Source organism: Montipora capricornis, chromosome 10 (assembly GCF_036669925.1).
Source record: "Montipora capricornis isolate CH-2021 chromosome 10, ASM3666992v2, whole genome shotgun sequence".
Taxonomy (NCBI): domain Eukaryota; kingdom Metazoa; phylum Cnidaria; class Anthozoa; order Scleractinia; family Acroporidae; genus Montipora; species Montipora capricornis.
In genome coordinates this window covers 47,785,520-47,797,412 of record NC_090892.1, presented here as the reverse complement: position 1 = coordinate 47,797,412, position 11,893 = coordinate 47,785,520, and the positions used below count along the sequence as shown (strand labels likewise).

General features: G+C 41.0%; 1 protein-coding gene across 1 annotated transcript; it reads right to left on the bottom strand.

Moving 5' to 3' along the window:
* Positions 1 to 1,676: 1,676 nt before the first annotated feature.
* On the bottom strand, positions 1,677 to 10,518 carry LOC138019668 (xaa-Arg dipeptidase-like). Its single transcript, XM_068866523.1, has 3 exons — positions 10,158 to 10,518; positions 7,414 to 7,899; positions 1,677 to 2,567 (listed from the first exon to the last, which is right to left on the bottom strand). The coding sequence occupies exons 1-3, from the start codon at positions 10,489 to 10,491 to the stop codon at positions 2,203 to 2,205; spliced, it is 1,185 nt and encodes a 394-aa protein (XP_068722624.1). The 5' UTR covers positions 10,492 to 10,518; the 3' UTR covers positions 1,677 to 2,202.
* Positions 10,519 to 11,893: the final 1,375 nt, after the last annotated feature.

The window sequence follows — 11,893 nt, the reverse complement described above, 5'->3', positions numbered from 1 at the left end:
CAAAACAATCACTGACGTGAAGACTGCGTAAACACGACTACTTCGCATTTCGCATTCAAAACTAGCCTAGCAATTTTTAAATTCATGAAAGCGGAGTTATATGAAACACTGAAGGGTTGCGAATTCAAATGATGCGATCTTCAAGACAGATCTTGCGAGCGTAAAATGCGATGAAAGATCATTTAAGATGTCTTGATTCTTGACAGACAAAGTAGCCTGCGAATACAGGCGCCTATTGGAAAGCGACGATCCCTGGGACGGGACATTTGCCCTCTTTCTTCGTCCCCACCCCGGGGCATTTACACAGCTTGTGTGTCCCCACCCCGGGGAATTTGCCCATTTTTAAAAAAAAATGCTAATGCCCGGGGGTTAGCCCGGGGGGGAGGGATGGGCACTGCTGGAATTGACTGATGCATAAGTCCACTACTCAACAATGAGTCTATCTGGGCTATTTATCATCTAAATTACGAAAAACCAAATGTAGTAAATACATCGAAGACAAGCACACAGGGACTGGGATTAATACATTCACTGCAATAGTCACTATTGTTCAAAAAAGTACCACGAAGCAGGAGCCAAGCATAATTTTATTGTTTTTGTTCTGTACAATAGGATGCTACCAAGACCGACAAAATTAGAAAAAAGATCGAGGGGCGTCCAATAACGGACGCAAGTTCTGAAAAAAAATTAGTGAACGTATTTTAATGGACTTCAAAAGGCCTTCAAAGGCAAGTAAGCTCACTGCAAGAAACGATTGAGAATGCCAGTAGATACTGTTGGTAATCACTTCGATTCAGCGCCGGACGGGTTGGATTCCATTGCAGTGTACAGCAAAAATCACGTAGATTTCTCGCTCCAAATATCCTTGCAACGCTACTCTGGTCACTTAAGAGCCACTTGCGAAAAAAAGATCCAATCTTCCCAAAAAATCAAGGAAATATCCACTCAAAAAGTGAAAAAACTTTCTTCTTTGTGTACGTGTTGCCATAGTGAATATCCCAGAGCGCAACGCAAAAAAAGTGCGAATTTCTTTATTCACCGGGGAGGGAAGCGACAAAATTGCAAAAATCAATCCACAAAAAGTTGAAAAAAAAAAACAAATTTAACTTTTAAAATCGCGTGGTGACCCCTAGTTTTTATTATATAAAATGAAAGTTTTACGCCCATTGAAGTCGGGATTAATTTTTGGGGCCGTAAAAGATTGATGAAGGCCTACGCTTTTTAGTAACTACCGAGGAGGGCTGTCATGCTCAAAAATGGCTCTGTCTTCACGTTCTTGTGATTAAAAACACATTTATAGAATCATCCGGTTCCAATGTGCTATTCATTTAAATATATTTGACGTTTCTGTTATTTTACTGAAAGTAAAGGTTTGTACCGATAAAAACTGTGAAAAAACTGAGACCAGCATGCTGTCACACTTTCTGAATTTCTTTGGACAGTTGTACACGAGTCACTGGGGCAGGGGCGGATCTGAGGGGGAGGGTGGACCACCCCCTGCGGCTTTCTAATGCAATTGGTACTCTGCAAAAAAAACCGTCTAAAGTCAGCCACGCTATTCCTTAGAGGCGCACCCCATCCTAAGAAAAATCCTGGATCCGCCCCTGTGGGGTTTGCAAAAATAATTTTCTCATACATCTTTCGCCGGTTTCAATCCAAAAAGATGATTCCAAATATTCAATTTCCGGTTGGAAGTTTATTTTGGCACTCTCACTTTCAAAGGAAAATGCAAGACTGTGATGACATTTCTTGACCTACTCAGTATGGCGGTGCACTCTTCTTGTAAACTTCCTATGTTAGATAATATTTTATCATTTTTTCATCTCTTCTCGTTTTAACACGTTTTGGATTGTTTTTTTTGGTTTGTATATTTGATTGCTTTTCGTCAAGGGTAAAAAAAATATATATCAAAATTGTTTTATCCCATAGATTCGTTGTTTAAGTAAGGCCAGTAGGAATAAAATTAATAACTCGGGAGCTCCGCTTTTAGGCTTGGCTAAATCCATATATTACATCTCAGTGAAGAGAAACAGTCTGGATCAAAGTTTTTTGTCAAAGGAAACAACATGGTGACAGGACTGACCCTCTGGTCAATAGTTTGGTGTAATATTCATTACACCACCTAAGTCAAAATTTAACTCACAGTAAAAGATTTTTCCAGTTTAATAGTGTGCTTGATTGTCTTTTCCAAACCAGTAATGGCTAACGTTGAGTGTCAAAGTCATTTTGCACTTTATCAATCAAATGAGGATCACACAACACATCTATAGCCGTCATGGCCATCACCTTGCTTGCAATTAGTGTCTTCTGATGCGCCTCTTCTGTTGCCGCAGCTGTTGTGAAGGCATGGGAATGATTGGGTGCAGTGGAGCCAATAGCATACGCTGGATGTATTGAAGGAACTACATGTGACAAATTGCCCATGTCAGTTGAGGCTGTTAAATCAGAGCCCGCGTGAAATTCCACTCCCAAGGTCTGAGCATTGTCTTTATATAGTTCAGCAAGAGTGTTATTGGAGACCAAGTCTAAGTAACTAACTGGGTTCCATTCGACAGAGACTTCACAACCTAAAAAAAACATTAATCAGATAATATAACACATGGCTTTATCATAGGTATAAAGATATGCCATTCTTAACATTAGCTTTCCAAAAAGGCATAAGGAACAGCACAAGTTACCTTAGTTGAATGCCAAAGTTAGAAAAGCTCTCTTGGTGGATTTGAGGTCAACAGTGTAAAATATAGACTGCAGACAAGGGGTTAAATGCAGTTGGCAAAAAAAAAAAACCTGAACCCTTCACTTATGCCATTTGTAAAGGGTCTGGGTTGTTTTTTAATTCATCGAATGAGTGCCATGAATGTCCAATAGCGGAAAACGGTGTTAACGTCGTATCCTTTGAAATCTACATCTTTCATTAATTTCATTCCAGAAGTGACGTTCACGATTTCCTAAAAACTCTTAATGTTATTTGGAAAGTGTACACAATAGACTTTGAACAAAGAAAAACCCTTTACAATTTTGAAATACATAAAGAAGCTAAATGCAATGAGCACGTACTTGCGCGTGTACACCGGTATGCCTCGTGCACTGAATTTTCATACCAGAATTTTTTCCCAAAGGGTCAAATGGCCAATAACCCTCAAATTTAGGGGCCATACCCTAAAAAAGTTGGGCCCTTTCCAAGGTTACAATTTTTTTTTTTTTTAATATTCCAGCCATCCGCCTTTCATCTTCTAAGCATTTTGAAATACACGTAGATCTTTCTTGCTACACGATGATAACGAGACCGCGCATCGGTGGCTCAGTTGGTCGGACACTCAGTTGATTGACACTCAGGATCTTAAAATAACTGAAGAGAAAGTGCTGCCTTTGTAATTTCATCTGCAAATGGTTAGACTTTCAAGTCTTCTCGGATAAACACTATAAACCGTAGGCCAGCTCTCACAAATATCTTTATGTTCGTAAGTGTCCTGTGGGACGTTAAAGAACCCACACACTATTCGAAAAGAGTAGGGGTTGAAGTTCCCGATGTTGTGGCTGTTCTGTTCTGTCCAGCAGAAGCGGCCGACTTGGCTATGTCTGAGGCCACCTAAGCAGAAACAGCCAAAAGTCAAAAAGGGACTTTGCCGAGTCCCGGAATATGTAGATGTAGATGAAGCAGAATTGTTTTCTTCAGGTGGATTGTCTTTTATGGAATCGGCTTCTTGTACCTCCAACCTCCGAACTTAAGGGCTTGAAAAGAAAGATGTCAATTTTCTTTGTTGCAGTTGCGACAACACTGAGCATTTCGTCCGAACGGACCCCAAAGCGAATATTCTGAGAATTGCGCCTTCAGTAAATGTGGCCAGCATTGTGACCACAAACTAGCCTCAGTCTTCTGGCGAGTTAAAATTGAAAACCGCATTCGATGTCCTGTTTGATTCATTGGTTCACGATGTTTTTTGCCCAGTTTCTTTTGGTTCGAAAAAACATGCTAACCATTGATGAACTATAAACAAGTGTTTTCAAACATTTTTGCGCCCTTTGGGGCGCATAGTGTTTATTAAGGACGGTGTACTTATGTGCATACTTTCTGCGCATCTCGAGATACTCGGATTTCCTATCGGTGATGCTTAGTAATACAGGGATATTTTTGCGCGGTTTTAAACTATCCGGAGAAAGTAGATCTTAGTAAGTACTCTTGGTATCCAAAAAGAAAATTGGGGGTAACCATGCATTTTTGAGAGATAATTAAGCTTCAATTTGAGAAAGAACGCCATGCATTGCTTTGTATTTTAAAGCTTTTTACAAATATTATTCGTGAATTATCTTTGAAAAATGCGTGGTTACCCCCAATTTTTCTTTTTGGATTTCAATAACACTTGTTAAGATTTACATTTCCTGCATAATCACACACCGGGGCAAAAACATATTTAATTAATAGGCACCGTCCTTAAGCCTGGCGACGCAAGCACAAGCACAAGAGCGCTTATTTCACTGTGAAAACGGGGTTGACGCAAGCACAAGGATCAAAATTTTTCTTTTTACTTGTGCTTGTGCTTCTGCTTGAGTTCGCTTCCGTCGTGTGAAAACGAAACGCAGCATAAGCACAAGGAAATGAGTTACGTCTGGCCAATTAAAGCACTCGTTCCAGATTCCCCGCGTCTAAGAATTTGAACAAAATGGCGGATGCTGTGGTTGATTTTGATGCTTATATCGACTTTCGTTTTCACTAGCATAAGCTAATTATGCTTGTGTTTGTGCTTGCGCTTGTGCTTGAGTCGCTAGTGAAAACCAGGCTATACTGTGCGCCGATTTCGAATTTCTTTTGCGTGAATCTTGCAAGGGCGCAGCCTGGCGAGAACACTGCTCGCGTTTACTCGGTTTTAAAATTGGTTTCCAACCTACGTATGTATCGTAGTACTTTTTCCATTGACAACTGTAATTCTCAGAAATAATAAGAAAGGAATGAAATCGTTGTTCAAAATGAATCGGGCTAATAAAATTCTTCCAATGTCACAAAAGTCGCAAATTGAAACAAGCGAATAAACAAAAAACGACGTTTCGCCGGGCGTCATCGTGACACCATTCTCAGGGCACACAATTATTTATTTTCAAGTCAAATTATCCAGCATTTAAAATTTACAACTACTTTCGCGGGGAGCAGAGGAGTCCTATTTGACCGTTTTTCCAGTTAAATTCACACAATTCGTACAATTGCTGCGCGAATCGATCTTGTTGATTTGAATCACCGTACGTGATCAAACTACACACAAACGATCGTGTTACGGTTGAAATCCTATCCGCGTCAATGTTCGGGCGACGAAGTCCGGATATCGAAGCTTTCCGTGCGAGGCACGAAGTGTCGAGAGTACAGAAAACCACTAGCGACAAGCCCACAGTTATTACTGTATGCGGCTTTCGTTTCGAAGGATAGGATAGGATAGGATAGGATAAGATTTCAACCGCAGCGTAACACGATCGTTTGTGTGCGGTTTTATCACATACGGTGATTCAAATCATTTTTACCCATCTCTGGCTGTCGAGGCCGCTTTACACGCTATGATTTTCGGCTCGGCTCGACTTGCATTTTACCTTTTCTTGGAATTTATAAGGCCCAGAGGACCGAAAGTTTTTGGCGACTGAAATAATTGATCTGGAGACCAAATCTGAAATCTGAAAGTCGAGCACTGTAATATATTGTATATTACTTACTGTATCAATGATTTATACAAAGATGCTTTTAGTTTTTATATCTGAGTACGCAACACAAATGCAAGAGTGACTTAGCGATAACAATTTCCTGGTATTGGAGGGTCTAAAACACAGGTCACATTCCGCAGGTCAATCGTTGCAGGTCATTGTTTTACCTTTTTAAAAGTGACCCAAAACCCTCAATATGGATAACCCTAGGCCTAAAAACCAACTTTAGGCCAAGAGTTAGCCAAATTGAGGGTTTGGGTTACTTTCCAAAAGATAAAACTATGACCTCTAACGAGTGACCTGTGAAATGTGACCTGTGTTTTAGACCCGCCGTAAAATTATGTTTTGTTGTTCTCTAAATGGGCAGCCCAAAGAAAAACAAACGTGATCAGAAAAAGGCATGACATTCTGTAGTTACAGTTTTTTGAATTTGCTGGTCTACCTCAAAGAGGAAACTCCAAAATTCTTGTCAGATCATTATCCACAATCAGAAGCACGTGACCTTGAAGCGTGTAACTTGCAACTCTTTTCCTTAGAACAAAGCTGGGGATTTTAGAACACCAATTATATGTCCAAATATGGACAAAAATAGGATCGAAGCTGCACACGCGGGAAAAAGCACGAGCTACCTTAAATCCAAATAAGGAAATTTTTAACTTAAAAAAAAAACCCAGCTCTGAACCAGAGTTTAACGCTTCAAGGTCGTGAGGTTCTGCCACAATTTGATGATATCATTAGCCTTGAGCATTGCCTAATAATATCATTATTGTTGGTAGTTGTGCACTTGACTGGTTTTGCCAAGCAGATGAACTCTTAACTTTGGTCTGAACAGTAAAACCCATTCAGCAAGAGGAAACACTTACAACAGTATATATATGTTATTCACCGGCCGGGAGGTCCGTATTGGGAAAAACGGTGCCCGAGGTCTCGAGTACGGCCCGACGCCGCACTCGGGACAGAGGGCACAGTTTTTCCCAATAGTCACCGACCAAGGCCGGTGAATAACATTTTTATTTATTTCTAAATTCTATTTTTAGAAGGTAGGAGAAACTATTAAGAAAAACTGGAAAAGTCATGTTTTTATTTTACACATTGTCTCATCAACGTGTCAACAAATGTACAATAAAATGAATTGGTCAGGAATATTATTTACGAGAAAGTTGAACAATAACACTGCTCTATTGCAACAAAACAATTAAGACAAATTGAAACTTCGCTCTTTCAATTCGCAGCTTCACTCTGCCCTTAGTGTAGTTGGTTACCATGACCGTGGTCAGGAGATAGGAAAATACTGCCCGCTCCCGGAACCAATCAGATTGCAGGATTCTCAGGATACCGCCCGCTCACGATCAAAGAAATAAATAATGAATGGTTAATGAATTCCTAATGTCTCCAGGGGCTGAAACAAACTTTTCAATGGCTTTGAAAAGTTTATTTTCAGTGACTCAAATGGCCAGATTAAACTTTCATAACAGCCTTTTAAAACGTTCCTATTGAAAGTTTAATGATACTGTCAAAAACAAAACTGAATTTCCAACACCTTTTTCACTAGTACAGTGGCTTCTGCAGGATTGAACGGGAAAATCTTTGAGTGTATATTTTGGCATAAAGGTCAAAAGTATCAAACTGGGTTAATAATAGCCACATGTTAAGACAATTTATTCACCATTCCAAAGAATAACTTGTGTCCCAATAACTTATGGGGGATTCCAAATAATCAATTATAAATACCTGTCGCAGTTCCTGCTGCTTCAAAGCAACTTGCAACCTTCTCCTTTAAAACTTTTAGATCCTCGACAGTAGGGGTTCTGAGATAATAAATGAGCTGTGAGCGATCAGGAATGATGTTAGGCTTCACACCCCCCTCGGATATGATACCATGTACACGCCACGTGGGCTTCATCTGTTGCCTTAACATGCTTATGCTGGTATAAGCCATGATTGCGGCATCCAGAGCATTGATTCCTTCCCAGGGAAATGCAGCAGCATGTGCAGCATGACCTTTGTATGTAACTGTCACTGCATCGCGAGCCAAAATTGTAGGCTTGAGGACATCTACGGGGCTAGGATGAACCATCATACAGAAATCAACATTCTTGAAGCAGCCATTTGAAATCATCAATGCCTTTCCTCCCCCTCCTTCCTCTGCAGGAGTCCCAAAAACTACTATTTTCATCTTTGGCTTCTGGTTGACTGCCTCCAATGCAATTTTTAGACCTTTTATGAATAAAAACTACTCTATTAGATTTTGCAATGGTGACCCTAGGCCAGGGGCAGAACTTTCCCCTTTGGTGGAAAAAATGCTCTAGACATTTACTACATGAATCTATCTATATACTATAGATACTTCCCATGCAACCTTGACATCTGTTAAGATAAAAGAAGAACAAGTTTAAAAACTGTCAAATGCTAATCACTGTCACAAGTATCAAGTTGCCATCTACATGTAAAATCACCACATTTTCTGTCATCTTGGCCGGCTGTCCACAGAAGTGCTCTTGGTGCTCACCATATTACAAAGCCTTCTTTTGAGATAATTCCACCTCACACAAACAGTTTTTTTGATAATCCATTCAAGGGATCATGGAAGATAGTGGGTGTTTTCAGGGCTTGTTTTGAGGTTCTTTGATGGCAGCCCATGAAGTTGATAGGCTATGATGAACCACACATAAAAAGTGACCTGGTACATGTATTCTTAGGCATTAAGGGTGTGTAACCCTTTGGGATAATCCGAAAAAGGATCACTGATCCAAGTGATCTTGGATCAGTGATCTTTTTTCGGATCATCCCAAAGGAACTCACCCTAAAACCCATGCATGGCAGATCCACGTTCGTCTGAGTGGGTCACCTCCCTTAAAATTGATCTAATACCCTTCAAGTACTGTAAAAAGTCATGTATAAGCCGCATCATTTTGGCAAAATATTGGGCTCAAAATCGTGGGTGCGGCTTCCATACGAGACCGTTGCTTTTAGAGGGAGTAAACTGGCTGGTAGGGGGGTCACAAATAACTGTAAAAACCTTCATTAAATTAAGATTAAACATATTCTTCGACCGATCAAACACTAACTCTCCACCGCGTGTGAGAAAATACGTCTGGAGAACTCATGCAGCAAATGGCCAACTGTATTGTTGTCCTTCATTACTGGCATGGCTTGTTTGTCCATGGTGTTGTTAAACTCAAGTTTAGGAACACGTTTCTCTCAGATCGATGGCTTCCGTATGTCTTTATAAACATGATATGATGTCCATGTTGTTTTCGGAGCGTGACTCAGTCCAGACTTTCTTCTGTAAATGACTGTGTGATTACTAAGCAAGCATTTTGTATCATTGCCTGCATTTCATCACTTTTGTTTCAACTTTGGGCTTTAACAATGAAGACAAGTGTGTCAGTCCCAATAATTAGAGAAATCAATTAAAGACCACAGGCATCCCAAGTTCAAAACGCGATTTTGCAATGCATAACTATTGTGTAGTAAGAGAGTTTAATGGTGAAAAGAGTTAAAAATTAAGTTAAGTTGAAAAACTGAACGTCTTTCTCTCGCAATAAACTTTCCCTACTTTTCCTGAGAGTGTATAAACGAGCACTGATTTCACTATATCAGCAATGGCTAATCAATCGATACAAAACAAAGGTGAACAACATATTTGTGGTAGGGAAAGTTTATTGAGAGAGAAAGACGTTCAGTTTTTCAACTTAACTTTAATTTGTAACTTTTTTCACCATTAAACTCTCTTACTACATAATAGTTACGCATTGCATAATCACGTTGTGAGCTTGGGGCGCCTGTGTTAAAGACAAGCTTTTAAAAGGTATTTTAAGGGTTGATTAACTTCTTAGGTGGCTACAAATGCACAGCATTAGATTTCGGCAAGTTAGTCACAAAGAAACAAACAATTTTTTTGTCAGAGTGCTTTTTTCAAGTTTTTAATTGTTTTTTTCTCAAAATCACCCTTGAAATTGGACGGCGCGGCTTATCTACGAGTGTGGCTTATACACAAGTTTTTACAGTACAATGTACATGAGATGAATAACTATATTGAACTAGGCTCTGCGCAGAAGTACCTGCCTCCTGAACAAAAACCCAGGAAGGAGGAAGTGCTTCTTGCTATGCCTGGTTACTAGCCTGTTTCACAGGCGTTCAGTTGGTAAATGTGGCGAAAAATGGAAGGGGGCTTGAGACGGGCGGCGGGAAGGAACGCGTTTACCAACACGTAACACGTTTACTAACACGTCACGCATGTCTCAGAACATAATTTTATAAGGTGTCCACAACAACTCCAGTTTCATCAGTTTTCAGCGACCAAACCGAGAACTGTTTATTTTGTTAACAGACAGACATTCGACCTCGAGAAGTTGATCTGCTTCCTTTCAGCCATTTGATTCTTTCGGCGGGTGAGTACGGCTGAAATATTACTAGGTTGATTATTAAGCTTATTAGCAATTAATTTTGTTACAAAAATTTGACTTTGGTACCTAATGCTGCGGCAACTCCTGATTCAGCAATCAGATTGTGTCCACAAGCATGTCCTACTTCTGGTAAAGCGTCATATTCACAAATTAAACCAACAGTCAGACCTCCATTTTCACCAGTTTCGGCTCGAAAGGCAGTGTCTAAAGTGTAGTGAGGAGTGACATCGAAACCGTGCGAAGAAAAGAACGTCGTGAGCTTATCGTGCGCGAATCTCTCCTTAAACGCCAACTCTGGATTCTCCAATATGCATCGATTAAGATTATGCAACTCAGAAGAATGAATATCGATCGCTTCTTTCGCTTTTTGCTTCAAGAGCTCAGCCTGACTACTCGCCATTTTTTATTTGCGCAACCTAGTTCCCAGGGTCTTTCGGTTGAAAGCCCACTGCACTGCCGAACCCATGTCATTGTCGTTTGTTCATAATATTTCAATAAACTCTCACAGTTCGCAGCAGCAATGGTATTCGTAGATTCGTAGACTTCATCAATAGCGACCTCTTACGATATTAAAGGGGGCTGTGGCATATCAGGGCTGCAAGAGTTACCTAGCGAGGACTGACAGAAATATGCAATATTATTGTAAATGGAGTCAAATCTGCGATGTTACCGATATTCTCTGGAATTCCTCAAGGGGCCGACACTTTGTACGCTCTTTACGAAACATCTGCCAACTTTTGTAAAAGTGGACCGGAGTTTATTTTTGCCGACGGCTTGACGTTAACTGATACCGCAGCGAAGACTAAATTCTCTACTTTCATATTCCCCATAATTTGTTTGCCTCTCCCAAATTTTGCATAAGCCATTGTTTTCAAATGCTCTTGCGAATATGCAGTGCCCCCAAGCAAAGGTTTATGCAAAATTTGGGGGAGGCAAACAAAGAACATTATCAAGTGAAGTGATCCTTGCACGAAAGAGTCTGTTTCAGTGGGGACATAGGATGTAAGGGGCTGAATCAGGTTGGGAGGTGGAACTGTCACTGTCTTTTTTTCTCTGCCGCTTCTGCTTCTTGTCTCTGCCTCGAAGTCAGCCACACCATTCTTTACAATGGATCGCCATGCAGGGCGGTCGTCAGCGATCTCTTCCCAGATTGATTGGGGAATGTCACAGTGTTTGAGGGACGCCTTCAGTGTGTCTTTAAAGTGTATTTTTGGTCGGCCGACTGTTCGCTTGCCTGAGGACAGTTCGCCGTAGGGGAGGCGATTGCCTTCCATGCGGTGAACATGGCCACCCCACCGGAGCTGACAGCGCATCAGGATGGCGTGGATACTCTCCATCTCAACCCGCCGGAGCACTTCGGTGTATGTTAGGTGTCCTGCCACCTAACACGGAGCAGGGTTCTGAGACATCTCATATGGAAGACATTGAGCTGATTGGCATGCTTGGTGTATACTGTCCATGTCTCACAGGCATAGAGCAGGGATGGTAAGACAACTGCTCTGTATACTTTGAGTTTGGTGTCAAGGCTCAGTCCTCTGCGCTCCCAGACCTTAACCTTCTGTCTCCCAAAGGCAGCGCTGCTGGCTCTATTCTGTAGGCCACTTTCGATGTTGACAGAGCGTAACAAAATACTTCCAAGGTAGACAGAGTTGTCTGTCACTGCTAGTTGGTGACCGTTGACGGTGATGTGGGGCTCGGTTTAAGGAGCTTCAGGCGCTTCCTGGTGCATGACTTCTGTCTTCGTGGTGGAAATAGTGAGCTCAAAGTCGTTGCAGGCCTGGAAGAAGAGGTCCATGCTTCCC